Source organism: Pelodiscus sinensis, chromosome 32, assembly GCF_052426305.1.
Source record: "Pelodiscus sinensis isolate ZL-2025 chromosome 32, ASM5242630v1, whole genome shotgun sequence".
NCBI lineage: Eukaryota > Metazoa > Chordata > Testudines > Trionychidae > Pelodiscus > Pelodiscus sinensis.
The window spans coordinates 14,025,500-14,038,510 of record NC_143083.1 but is presented as its reverse complement, the minus strand read 5'-3'; the positions used below and the strand labels follow the sequence as shown (position 1 = coordinate 14,038,510).

Sequence of the window (13,011 nt, the reverse complement as noted above, 5' to 3'; positions counted from 1 at the left end):
ACGGAGGGTCACAGTCTGTGGCAGCGCCAGTGCTTGAGTCTGGGTCTCTTACACGTTTACTCCCCCCCCCCCCCAGCCCATCTTTTCCCAGAACAGAACCAGGCCCCCGCGGCGGCTCCTCTGCCCAAGTCAAAGCTGCCTCGCTCCTCCCCCTCTTCCCCAACGCCCTGCAGGGCTCAGGCCTCCTACTTGCAGCCCCTTTGTGCTGGGGGGGGGCTTCCAGCTGCGCCCCGGGGAGCAGCGAGCGCGCCAGGCAGGGCTGGAGAATCCAGGCCCAGCTAGGCCCCGGTCCCAGCCCCCACCAGCGAAGAGAGCCCGGGGGGGGGCACGGGCAGCTGAAGAGCCGCAGGTTTCTCAGTGCACAGGGCTGGCGGCGGGAGGGGGGGCTACCCCGGCCCGGCCTCGCACGCTGGGCTGACGGCCTCCGGCGAGGGGTGAGCCGAGGGCGTCTCTGACAATAGCGCTTTGTGGGGCAGCCGCCACGTGCGCTGAGGTGAGAGCCCAGCGGCGGGCCGGGGGGCAGAGCGAGGCTAGAATTACACAAGCCGGGGACGGGATCCAGCTGGCAGCGGCAGAGCAGCGGGGCCTGGCGGGCAGCCCCTGGGCCGGCGGAGGAACCAGGCTGGGGGGGGGGGGTTCTGCTGGCTCCCGCCACGGCCCCCACTGCCTGACGCTGCTGCTGAACTGCAAGGGGAGTGGGGAGAAATGGGGCATTCAGCTCTGCCACAGACTAGCAGGACTCCCAGCCCACCCCCCACAGCCTCCCCCTTCCCCCGGCAGGACAGGGCAGCACCGTCTGATCCAGCAGCTGGCTCGGTAACCCACGCTGCCCCGGGCTGGTGCTCACCTGCCCACCAGCCTCCTCTTCCACGCCGCTGCCTGTGCAGTGTCTGGGGAGAAATCCCCAGGCTGGCTAGGGCAGCTAGCTGGGTCCCCACGTGCTTCCATGCAGCTGCTCAGAGGGGCCTTTTTGTGGCACTGACCCAGACCGTCCGTTTGCCTCCCGGTGCACCCGAGTGCCTTTGTTTTCACATGGTCCCGCTGGGCCTCCCAGGTACAGCCGCTCCCCCCTGTGCAATCTTAAGAACATCAGAATGGCCAGACTGGGTCAGACCAAAGGTCCACCCAGCCCAGTGTCCAATGCCAGGTGCTCCAGAGGGAGTGAACGCAACAGGGAATTACCCAGTCATCCCTCCCCTGTGGCCCATTCCCAGCTTCTGACAAACAGAGGCGAGGGACACCCTCCCTACCCCTCCTGGCTACTAGCCCTTGATGGACTGATCCTTCATGAATCTATCTAGAATCCTATTCAAGTCCTGGTCTTCACAACATCCTCTGGCGAGGAGTTCCACAGGTTGACTGTGCCCTGGGTGAAGAAATACTTCCTTTGGTGTGTTTTCAACCTGCTGCCTTTTAGCTGCATTTGGTGATGCCTAGTTCTTATGTGATGGATCCCCTGGCATAGGGATCTGCATTTCTTTTGCTGCTTTGTAGTTCTACTGACACAGATTCCTCTCCTCTCAAAGCAACGGAGGCCCAAAATCTCCCCCACACTCCATGCTGGGCGCACTGCCTTCTCATCACATGGGACATGAAAGTCAAGTTGGCCTGGGTTTTTCCCATGCACTTGGAGAGTTGGAAGTCCTGGCTAGAGCAGTCACATTAAGAGGCACCTCACAGAAGCCAAGCTCGACTTTTCCAGTGCTACGGCTACACTACCCTGAAGTCAACTGTGCATGATTAAATTTTAATCATTCCTCTTAGGGAAAGTAGGAGTAACGAAATCAACACAACCCTTAACGTCAGCAAAACGGGCTTGGTGGTACGGACTGTTTAGATACAGCCTAGGAGTTCAGGTAGGGCTTTTTCTAGACTGGTCAGTTTTTTTGGAAAATCAGCCGCTTTTGCGGAAAAACGTGCCAGCTGTCTACACGGGCCGCTTGAATTTCCGCAAAAGCACTGACGATCTCATGTAAGATTGTCAGTGTTCTTGCAGAAATACTGTGCTGCTCCCGTTCGGGCAAAAGTCCTCTTGCGCAAATGATTTGTGCAAAAGGGCCAGTGTAGACAGCACAGGGCTGTTTTCCGTAAAAAAGCCCCGATGGCTAAAATGGCGATCGGGGCTTTTTTTGCAGAAAAACACGTCTATATTGGCCATGGACGCTTTTCCGCAAAAAGTGCTTTTGCGGAAAAGCATCCTGCCAATCTAGACGCGCTTTTCCAAAAATGCTTTTAACGGAAAACTTTTCCGTTAAAAGCATTTCCAGAAAATCATGCCAGTGTCGACGTAGCCCTAGTGCACCAGGCTTAGAAGGCTTGGGCTGCTTTGGAGCTGGCTGCTGGGGCCAAACAGGCTGCTAAGAAGTTATACTGACTAGGACCATCAGCATCCGGCCCTGGGCCTGGCGAGGGGGTGGGTAGGAAGCAGCACAGGAGAGATTCGTGGGTTGGGTTTTTATTAGAACAAACAAGAGGTTACAGATAAGAACTTTCCGAACTAGTTACAAGACTGCAGCTGGGCAGCTCAGCAGACGGCCCTTAAACCCCCCCGCAGCTTGTGGTAGACAAAACCCCCTCGTCTCCACACCCTGAGCCAGGCCTGGGAGCTGCCCTGGCTTGCAGGTCAATGGCCAAGAGGGAGGAATCTCAGTTTTGCTTGGAAAAAAAGCTGTTTAGCCCCAGTGCCCCGGCCCTGGCCATGTGGAACACAGCTCCTAGCACTAGCTCCAGTTACTACTTTGATGTTCCCGGTACAGCTGATCCGACAGCACCAAGCTCCCAGGGGTTCCTGTGCCAGCCAGCTCACTCAGCCACGCCCCCGGACAGACAGAACACCAGCCGCCAAAAGGGACTGAGTCCTGCTTCTCCCAGGAGGGACAAATTCCCTGCCTCGGGTACAGCTCTGATCTCTGGCCAGAGCCCAGCACGCTCCAGCCGCCCCCGGAGCAGCTACCAGGAATGCCTGGCCTTCCCTCTTCTCCCCGGGTGGGTTAGCGGAGAGAAAGGCCATGAAGCGGCTAAGGAAGCGCAGCGTTGGGAGAATTCAGCCTGCAGCGTGATGCAGGTACAAATGCACCAGGAGAGGAAACTTAGCAGGGGGCTGGTTTCCACATGAGAGCAGGAGGGTCCACTGGAGCCACACTGGGACCATAAGCCTTAAGTGCAGCCCTCTGTACAATGTGTGTGTGTGGGGGGGGGGGGGGTTAGGACACAGGTGTAAAGCCAAACCAAACAGCCCAGCTTAAGCAGCCAATAGAATGAAGCGAGTTTCCCTTAGCCCCCCGCACCACGTGGCTTTCCATACATCTTGCTCTCAGCTCAGAGGCTGGTCAGTGTCGGCTTCCGTGTCACTCAGCTTCTTGGGCACCAGGACCCCGGCGTTGCCGAGATCGGCAGGGAAGCGGTTACTTTCAAAAAGCAAAAAACGCCCCAGGAAGGAAGCTCCCTTCTGCGATCGGAAGAGCGATGAGTCGAGGGGAAGCCCTCAAAGGAACTTCTGGTTTCTATGAGCCCTGATTTTCCTTGATGGGTAAAAGTCAGCCCCCTTTAAGAGATTCTCAAGTTAGATCCCTCCCACCCCCCCCCCCCAAAAAAAAGGACGGGCTCAAAGGCACCAGTAACTTCTGAACCGCAGACCTTGAAAGTTGGGGGGTTCCGACCGGGATTCCTTGGTGAGGAAGCTGCTTTGTGCTCGTGCTACGTTGCCAAGTGCTGTTCTCAGCTGGTTGGCCGTGCCCAGAGGAGGGGGAGCTCAGGTCGGCATCGTCGCTGACCACACTGGGCAGCAGCGCTGCAAACTTTGGGCCGGAAGGGCAGCTCCCAACCCTCCAAGGAGAGGCCTCTGGGAAGGAGTTTTCCCACCGCGCTAAGACCCAGCCTCAGTCCACAGCCAGTTGCCTGCGATATTTCCTCCGGATTTCGGTGCGGACGTCGCCCTACGGAAGAGGAGCATCAAAGAGGAAAGCGCCGGTGGGCAGAGCTTTATCCGAGCCAGGCCTGGGCCCGGACCCTGTAGGCAAGGCATGTAAACACTGGCCAACTCCGGACACATCGTCCATCGCAGGGCAAGTGAGGTGAGACACTCCCCCAGCTTGTGGGGATCCCAGCGGGTCAGGGACGGATACCCCCAGCATTACCACCCAGGCCTCCTGCTCGGGTAACTCCACCAATCTGCTGCAGTAGTAGGTTGTTCTCCTCAATGGAGCAGCTCTGGGGGAGGGGCAGATGCAGGACGCTCTGCCATTGTGCTACAGGGGTATTATTGCCGGACCAGCATCACACCCTGAGGCCACTAGGAGCGGATCACCCCATGTTATCAATAGATCAACACCCCTCCCCCCCCGATGTGTGTGGCACTTGCCACATCACTGCCAGACTCCATCCCACAGGGCACAGCTGAGACCCACGGCACAGGCAGGCGCAGTGCTCGAACCGCCCGGATCCCGGCCATCCCCGGCGACAGCCTGGCGTGAGGGACGGGGGCCTAGCTGGTGCCGCAGGCCTGGCTCCTTACCACGTGGCTGAGCTTCCCCAGCAGTGGGAGGACTTGCAGCAGCACCTCGTCCCGGGGGTCTCCCGCCCAGCTGGGGATCGGGACGCAGTTGGACGCCTGCAGGGAGAGGGGGACACGTCGGCCGCACAGGAAGCAGCCCGTCCTGCCCACCGGAGGAGTTAGCCAGGGGCACAGAGAGGCCAGGGCCCCGGGGAGGAGGTGGGGGAATGAACCTTGAAGTGGAGAAGCCTCAGAGGGGACGTCAGCCTAGCTCAGCAGTTTTCAAACTTTTTTCATGCCCCAGTTGAAGAAAACGGTTGATGCCGCAACCTGACATCATGTCACTGGAGTGGGGGGCTGCAGGGTGGGGCAGGGGAGGAGTTTTGGGGTGTAGGAAGGGGCTTACCTAGAGCAGCTCTCGGGCAGCAGGGGGGCTAAGGCAGCTTCCTGCCTCTCCTGCGCCCCAGAAGCAGGTTCCCAGCTAGCCCCACACTCCCGCTGGTGCTTGGGGCAGGGGCAGCGCACAGAGCCCTATACGCTTCACCCCGCACCTCGGAGCCGGGCCTGCTGCGGCCACTTCTGGGGCCAGGCCAGGCAGGGAGCTGCCGTAGCACCTCCATTCGTCACCTGATCCCCTGCAGCCGTGAGACCCAGCACCCAACATTCCCGCCCCAGTGCTGGGTTGGGCCCCGGAGTTAGAAAGCCGCAGAGCTAGACCATCCCCAATGGGCGTCTGCCCAGCCTGGTCAAGCCTCCAGCCCTGCCTAGATACTCCCAGTTTGGGGGTGAGCGGCTGAGAGCGGCCTGGGGTGTCAGCAGCACCCCACACATCTAGCAACGCCACCTCTGGGGGTCTCAAACCGGGCAATGCCGGTTCCAGTGAGACTGCCAAGAGCCTTATTGACCCTGGGGGGGGAGATCACCTCGTCCGTCCCTTCCCCATCCCTCCCCCCAGGCCAGTAACCCTTGGATTCTTGGTAGGATTCTTGGCAGAGCCAAGTGATGGAGATCTTCCCCCTCCCCCCCCCCCCCCGGGAACCCATCCCAGTGCTTCACCCCCCTGCTAGGGAAAGATTTTCCTCATCTCCAACCTAGACCGGCCCTCTCGGGGTCTCCAGTGCCGCTGGGGCGTTTGCTTTCAGGGGACACCAGCAAGGCAGAGTGTTGAATCCAGCCAGCATGTGGGGGCCGCTCCTACCTTCAGCGGCCTGGCTGGGCACTTGTTAGCGGCTGCATCACCCCCCAGAAGTGGCTGCATTCTAGCCACAGAGGTGACTGTTTGCAATGCACCCATGGGATGAAGGGGCTAACACAAGCCTCCCCACACTGTTCTTCTCCCCCAATTGGGGGCAGGTGTTGACCTCTGACCTCCCCCCCCCAGAAGGGCAAGGAGAGCAATGCAGGTGCATCCAATCCCCTCCCCAGTGGACCGTGGGAAAGTGACCCCCTCCCCCGCCAGTTACCTGGTAGGGGAATCCTTGTGGGCAGTCATCCAGTGCCACCGTCCGAGCCAGGTCTCTCTCCAGGATGGCGAGGTCCTTCACGTAGTAGCCCTGGAGGCAGAGGCAGTCCTGCTGATAGAGGCAGTGCCTGGAAGGAGAGGCGGGGGCCAGGCGTGAGTCCGAGGGGGGGGAAGGGCGGAGACGGGCCAGAGGGGCCTCTCATCACCTGATCAGCTTCTTCTGAGGATCCAGCACATCCAGCATCTTCTCGGCGTAGCTCTGCTTGGCAGTGGTGAAGACAAAGATCTGGGGAGCGCAAGGGCAGGAGTGGGAAGCGGCTCCCCCCCCCACGGCCAGGGGCCGGCAGCTCCCAGGACCCCACCTCGCATCCCAGGGGTGGGGTTAGCCAATGGGGATCTGGAGGCATGGGGAGATGAACTGGCCATGTCAGGAGTCCGTAGCAAGGGGGGGAATCTTTGGATTCTAGGGTCACCCCAGGGCTGGAATCACAAACCGGGAAGTGGCTCTTCAGTCCCAAGATGCCCCCACAACTCAGGTCTGGTTTTGGGGCATCTCCCTTTCCTCCTGCACAAGCTTCTCTTTCGACCCCCATCCTCTCCGGCAGCCAGGGAGGGCGGGGCCCAGCGGGTACCTCATAGGTCTTGGAAAGGGTCTCCAGGAACTCCTGCACGTGGGGGCGCAGCTTCAGGTAAGCCTCAAGGAAGCAGGAAGCAGGATTAGCAGGCCCATTCCCGGCACGTTCTCCCCCCCCTCCCCCCCCGGAACACTTCATCAGCTTCTCATCCAGCTCCAGACACTGACGTGCTGGTGGACCAGCTCAGACGCCATCTAGCTACTGGTCTCATCTCCGAGACTGGCTGGTTCCAGAGGATGGAGCCGTTCCTTGGTACACAGACAAGCCCATTCCTTCCTGACCACCATGCAGGGCTCAGGGGGTGCCCTGAAGCATGAAGATCGGCAGCTCTCGCTGCTTTAAGCCACCCCACTGCAATGCCAAGTTAGATGGGAATTCCCCCCCCCCCCACACACACACACACTCTGCCTGGGACTGTGGTTGGCACAGGAGGGCAGTGTTCCCTCTAACCTTTTCCATACATAGGTGGGTTTTTTCCATTCATCTGTGTGCAGAATAAATTTTGTCCTGTGCACCAAGTTGTGTGAGAATGTGCACCACCAGGAGATCCACAAATCTAGCTGCGAGCGCTCTGCCAGTCAGCAGGGCAGCACTGAAATTTCTCTGCAGCAGCTGCCCAAGTGCCCAGCTTACAGGGCACACTGGGCTGGGGGAAGGGCAAACAGGGAAGCCTGGCTAACACAGTGGCTCTGGATCCCCTGTAGCGGGCGGATCAGAGGTGTGTCGAGGAACGGGCCGATCCCCCCGGTTGCACTGCCAACGGCCGTCAGCCCCCTCCCCCCAATTGCACCCAGGCAGGCTTGGGGGCCGCTCCGGACACTTACCCGATACACGTCCCCCTGGAAGGACGTGAGGAAGGTGCAATCGGCATCGTGGCTGGGCATCAGGGAGCTGCAGACCAGGGTCCCCTCCTGCTCGCAGGGAGGAAGGAGCCGCCTTAGCAGCCTGGGACGTAGTGGAGGGGCTGTCTGCTCTGCGACCCGGGGTCCCCTGCGCTGTGAGGTGATTCCCACAGACTCACCCACACGTGGATTGGCCCAGACACCTAGGACCAGCCTGGGCAGTTAGCAAAGCTCTTCCCGGGGGAGAGACAAAGGGAGGCAGGTGGAGACGAACACCTGGCTGGGGGGCAGGATCTGGGAGCGAGGCAGCTGCTGGCTGGGAAGCATGAAGAAAACAGCCTAAGCTGAGTGCTGAGAGTCTGGGGGGGGGGGCAATGGACCCCCTAACCCACGGGTCTGAGGCATCCTGGCCCTGACTCCTGTAGCCACATCACGTCCGTGCTGGGCTGTATCCTGGAGGAGCAATAACCCCCCTGTTCTACCGGCTGTGGAGTCTGCATGACCCTGGGGATCGTGCATTAGGTCCCTCTAATCTTTTCCATCCACCTGCAGATGTTCCCACTTATGTGCGGAATAAATGTTGTGCACTGAGGCATGTGCGGATGTGCACCACCAGGAGAAAGACAAAGCCTCGCAGGGCGGGGGTGTGCTCTGTTGATCAGCGGCCGCACAAGTTGTCACTGCTCATAGGTTGTGCCCCTCTCGGCCTGTCCATACCCAGGCAGGACCCCCCTCTCCAGTGCGGCGGCCCCTTCTCGGGGAGCCCCCTCCACTGCAGTGACACTCTCTCGGGGGGCCCGCTCTCACCTGGGGGGGTCCACCCCTCTGCCTCCAGGACGGCGCCTCTCAGCCTCCAGCCGCCTGCCCCGACTCGCTGTCACATCCTCATCACAGGTGACCCTCTCCCCCCTCAGCCCCCCCTCCAAGTCAGCCCCAGGTGGTGGCACCAGGCCCACAGCGGGGATTTGGTTGCACTAGGAGGGGCCTGATCCCCCCCCCTCCCCCCACAGCTCACCAGCTCCAGGACCAGCGTGCTCTCCGGGGTGCTGCGGGTCTTGATGGGAGTTTCTTTGCGGGGGGGCCGCTGGCTGGATGTGCAGGGCAGGACCTGGTGGAGGAAGCTGGACGGGGGGGAGGGGGGGGCAGAGAAAAGGGGTTGAGCTTCAGGGTGGCAGCCTGCTCCCCTCCCCCGCCCCATGGCAGGGCCGGACTCACAGGCTCCAGGGGCCGTGCTGCTCCGGCCCCTCTGGCGGGAGGTCCCCGAAGTACACGAGTCCGGCCGGGGGCTGGGCCCCAGGCTTCTCCCGCCGCGCCCCGGGGCTCTGCGGCTCTGCAGGGACCAAGGCGCAGCGTCAGGATGGGCCCAAACAGGACTTTGGGGCAGCCCGGGGCAGCGTGCCAGGGCCCAGCGCCCGTGGGGCAGGGCAGAGGGGGCCAGGGCCCCTGCAGTGTGGGCACCCCCCAGCGCCCCAGTCACCCGCGAAGGCCCTGGACAGCTCAGGGGGCCGCACCCCGGAGCTCCCTCCACTCCCAGGGGGCCGCTCCGGAACAGACACCGAGCGGCCTCCCCCCAGCAGCTCCTCATGGACGCGGGGGCCCCACCGACCACTGCGCCCAGGGAGGCCCGGCCAGGCCCTGCTGGAGATGCTCCGTCCCGGGAGGCTGCGGCTGCAGGTCCCGGGACCGGGCGGGAGCACCCGGAGGGGTCAGGCCGAGGCTCCTGGGCACTCAACGCCCACGGGACACCGCCCCCGCCGGTTCCCTCACCTGCCGCGCCTTCCTCTCGCCACCGCCGCTTCCCCCCATGGGGGGTGCCAGCCTTCCGCGCAGGGGGGCCCGGCTCCTCCACAGCCCGGCTGGTCTCCGCGGGGCTGAAGGGCTTCTCCCTGGGCGTGATCTTACCTGAGCGCAGCATCATGGTGCTGAGGGAGGAGGAAACAGGACAGAGACCCCCCCCCCCCCGGCCCAGTGGCATGTTAAACTGGCTCCAGGCATGTCAAGGGGAGAAGCCCCCCACTCTCATGTCCCCTAACCCCTCCCATGCTGCACCCCACAGCCCCTAGCGAGCTGCCTGCCGAGGGATCCGGGCCCTGCCGAGTCCAGCAGCTGCCTGCTTGGAGAGGGGCATTTCACACCAGCAGGGCAGCTAGCAAGCACCCCCAGAGCTGTTTAGAGGCAGAAAGGGGCCAGGACACCCCAGAGGAAGGAGCCCTGCTCCCAGGCAGAGCACCCCCCAGCCAGGGTTACAGGCAGGCAGCCACACCCTCAGCCCAGAGAAGGGTCCCTCTGCCCTAGCGCCATTCCTGGGAACCAGAAAGTCACTTTGGTACCCGTCCAGCCCTCACACCCCCCTCTGCACCAGCCCCCTCCACTGAAGTGTCCCAGGGTGCATGTGACCAGGGGGCTTCATTTGCATCCACCTGCCCCCCCTCCCAGAGCAGGGATCAACACCAGCTCAAAACAGGCCCAGGACACTGGTGCAAACACCAGCAGCGAGCCAGGCCTGGGAACGGCAGGACAGACGGACTCAGACTCCTGCCGGCATCACTAACGCAGGAGCCCTCCTACACCCCCACCGCCTCCTCCATCACCTGGACAGAGCCGGGCCATGCAGCTTCCTGTAACTGGCACAAGGGGCTTGCAGAAAACCAGCTGCTCCTTGCAACCAACAGGGACCCCCCCAAAAGGACCCAGCCAGGCACTGCTGAGATCTCACCTGGGGTGGGGGGACTCAACACACCAGGAACCAGAGCACAGGGCCCCAGCAGCTGTTTTATTGGCAGGGTTGGTGGGTAATGCAGCCCAGCTGGGCTTGCAGGTAAAGTGGGTGCTTTTAAAGGGACAGGAGCGTTTATTAAAAAAAAAAAAAAAGCAACTGAGCTGAAACGCAACCATTGAAGCAAGCAAGAAGGTGTCCCAGCAAGCCACACACAACCCCCCACCCGCCAGTTCGGGGGTTTGTCAGCGGCCCCTGCCGGGCCCATCGCTGGGGTGTTTGTCCCGATAACGACCGTGCAAGACTAAGTAAAGCCCCAACAAAACATTTCACTTTTGACCTACACCAGCAATTAAGACCTAAGGGGCAACGAGGCCTCCTGGCTGGGGATCGTGCATCAGGACCAATGTTCCCTCTAATCTTTTCCATCCACGTGCAGCTGTTCCCACTCAGGTGCGGAATAAATTTTGTGTGCGCGGAGGTATGTGCGGATGTGCACCACCAGGAAAAAGACAAAACCTCGCAGGGCGGGGGTGTGCTCTGTTGATCAGCGGCCACACAAGTTGTCACTGCTCACAGGTCGTACCCCTCTCGGCCTGTCCATACCCAGGCAGGACCCCCCTCTCCAGTGCGGCGGCCCCTTCTCGGGGAACCCCCTCCACTGCAGTGACCCTCTCTCGGGGGGCCCGCTCTCACCTGGGGGGTCCACCCCTCTGCCTCCAGGATGGCGCCTCTCAGCCTCCAGCCGCCTGCCTCTGCCGTGAGCCCCCTCGGGGGGGGGGGTCCCCTCCCTCTGGACCCCCCGGGTCTCCCCTCCCAGAGGAATAGCGCCCCCCTGTTCTCCAGCCCAGAGCAACTATGAGCCAGCACCAAACAGGAGGGTTTATTGAGCTTTGAACCCAGCAAAGGATCCCTCAGGCCAGTCGCCTGGGCCCTCAGCCCCACGTCAGCCACCCCTGCAGCCAGCTGAGTCCTGCCTGCTCTGCCCTCAGACCCCCCAAAACAGCCCCCGTCTCCCAGCAGAGCCTCCAATATCCCCCGCAACAGCCCCTCCCCCGGCCATTGTCTTCTCCCCAAGTAACAGGGTCGCCTGGGCCCCTCTTCTCTGCCCCCCTCCCCGGCCAATGTTCTCCCCTTGCTGGGGGCAGCTGGGCCGGTTGCTGGGGTCCCCTCTGCAGCCACTTGTCTGTCCTGTGGCCGAAGCCGGCCGTGTCCTCTGAGCAGGGCCGGGGTCACCAGGGTCCCAGACACCCCGGCTCCAATTCTGGGCTGTTCTCTGAAACAACAAACCAGTAACATCTGGGCACTGAGCGCCTCCCTGTATGTGACCCCCCTTTGGACCCCCAAAACTCCCCACTTCTTCGCACAACTGCACGGCTTACAGGGCACATGGGTCAGGACACCGGCTTCTGTCCTCAGCGCTGACACTGACCCGTCGCCAAGTCCCTTTCCCGCTCTGTGCCTCGGTTTCCCCGTGAGGAAGACGGGGATGGTCTCCCCTGCTATGTTCATGTCTGAGCTCCTGGGATGCTGCGTGTGACCCTGCAGACATTGTCACAGGTGGATTTGCACCTTACAACAGCTGTGGGCCCTGGGGAGACAGGCCAACGGCTTCTCGTTTCTCTTGGATTCTGGCTGGCGGCAGAGGGTCCAAGGGCGAGGTGAGAGAGGGGGGTCTATCCGGCCCCTGAGCCCCAATCTGTGATCCTGGTGGTGGGATCAGACTCCAAAGAGCCAGCAGGGGGAGCCACAGTCCAGCTGGGAGGTGTCCCTGGGGCCGGCTGGGTGTTTTCCCTGGGACTCGAGGGCCCCAAAGTTTGCTGGGGTACATTCTAGGGTCTTTAGGCAGGACCGGCAGCCTGACCAGTGCTGGGGGACTTTCAAGAAAGGGCCCAATGCTGCATCCTCTTGCAGCGCTCACAGGTGTGTGGCCAGTCACCTGCCACCGGGAAACTGCTCCGTCGTGGGTGCAAACGCTCCTGGATCCGGAGGGGGAATATTGCAAACCGTCGACTGAGCCAGAGCAGGGATGCCCGTGCGTGCATGGGGGGGGAGGGTAGCTATGCACATGCACATCCCTGTGCAAGCACGTGAATGTCTCAAGTGTGCACGGCCGTGCGCTATCACGTGCAAACATCGGGCTACCCCGCCCCGCATCGTCCGACTGGCGTGACGGTCGGGAGAGGCTTTAACATCCCGAACGTGGGGCTGGGTTTCTTTGCCCCCTGCCGGCTGAGTCTCTGGGTGTCACCCTTGCCGAGCTTTCTGGGCAGCCCAGCGGGCTAGAAACGTGCCACACTTCTAAAAGCAAGCTCCGACGCTCAGAAAACCAACCGAGTCCAGGACTGGGGCTTCCAGGAACACGCCTGGCCAGGATGGTTCCCCCAGGGCAAGGGGCCAGCCTGTCCTCTTGGAGGCTATTCCACAGCTTGCTAGATCTCACCCTAGGGGCCCTGCTCTTTCCCAATATTCCCTCTAATCTTTTCCATCCATGGACAGAATAAATTTTGTTCCATGCACCGAGGCGTGTGTGAATGCGCACCACCTGGAGAAACACCAACCTCGCAGGGACGCTCTGCAAATCACTTGGGTGGCGTTGGAATCTCTGCTGAGCAGCGGCACAAGTGCCCGGCTTATAGGGACCACTGTTCTGAGCATCCCAGAAGACGCTGCTTCTCAGCTGCCCCGATAGCCACGTCTGGAGCGGCTGGAGTTCCGGACTGTCTATGCCGATTGCTTCCTGCACCGAGAGGCCTCTAGTATCTATGCCCAGTGACTCAGCAGCCTGGGAGCCCCAGATGTCCACGCCCGAGGAGTCAGACACACCTGGCTATCTTCCACGGTGACTTGACGTTTGTTCTTTC

General features: G+C 61.6%; 1 protein-coding gene across 4 annotated transcripts; it reads right to left on the bottom strand.

The window, feature by feature from the left end:
- Positions 1-3,637: 3,637 nt before the first annotated feature.
- Positions 3,638-12,982, bottom strand: LOC106732148 (CTD small phosphatase-like protein 3). 4 transcript variants are annotated; one of them, XM_075902730.2, is made up of 10 exons: positions 11,530-12,982; positions 9,199-9,353; positions 8,647-8,761; positions 8,447-8,552; positions 7,414-7,500; positions 6,587-6,649; positions 6,161-6,240; positions 5,956-6,082; positions 4,514-4,609; positions 3,638-3,935 (listed from the first exon to the last, which is right to left on the bottom strand). In XM_075902730.2, exons 1-10 carry the CDS (start codon positions 11,697-11,699, stop codon positions 3,879-3,881), a joined length of 1,056 nt encoding a protein of 351 aa, XP_075758845.2. In that variant the 5' UTR covers positions 11,700-12,982; the 3' UTR covers positions 3,638-3,878. The 4 variants fall into 4 exon arrangements, with proteins under 4 accessions (XP_075758845.2, XP_075758842.2, XP_075758843.2 ...); XM_075902727.2 differs by having other exon boundaries at positions 10,148-11,672; XM_075902728.2 differs by having other exon boundaries at positions 6,587-6,619; positions 10,148-11,672.
- Between the last annotated feature and the right edge of the window lie 29 nt (positions 12,983-13,011).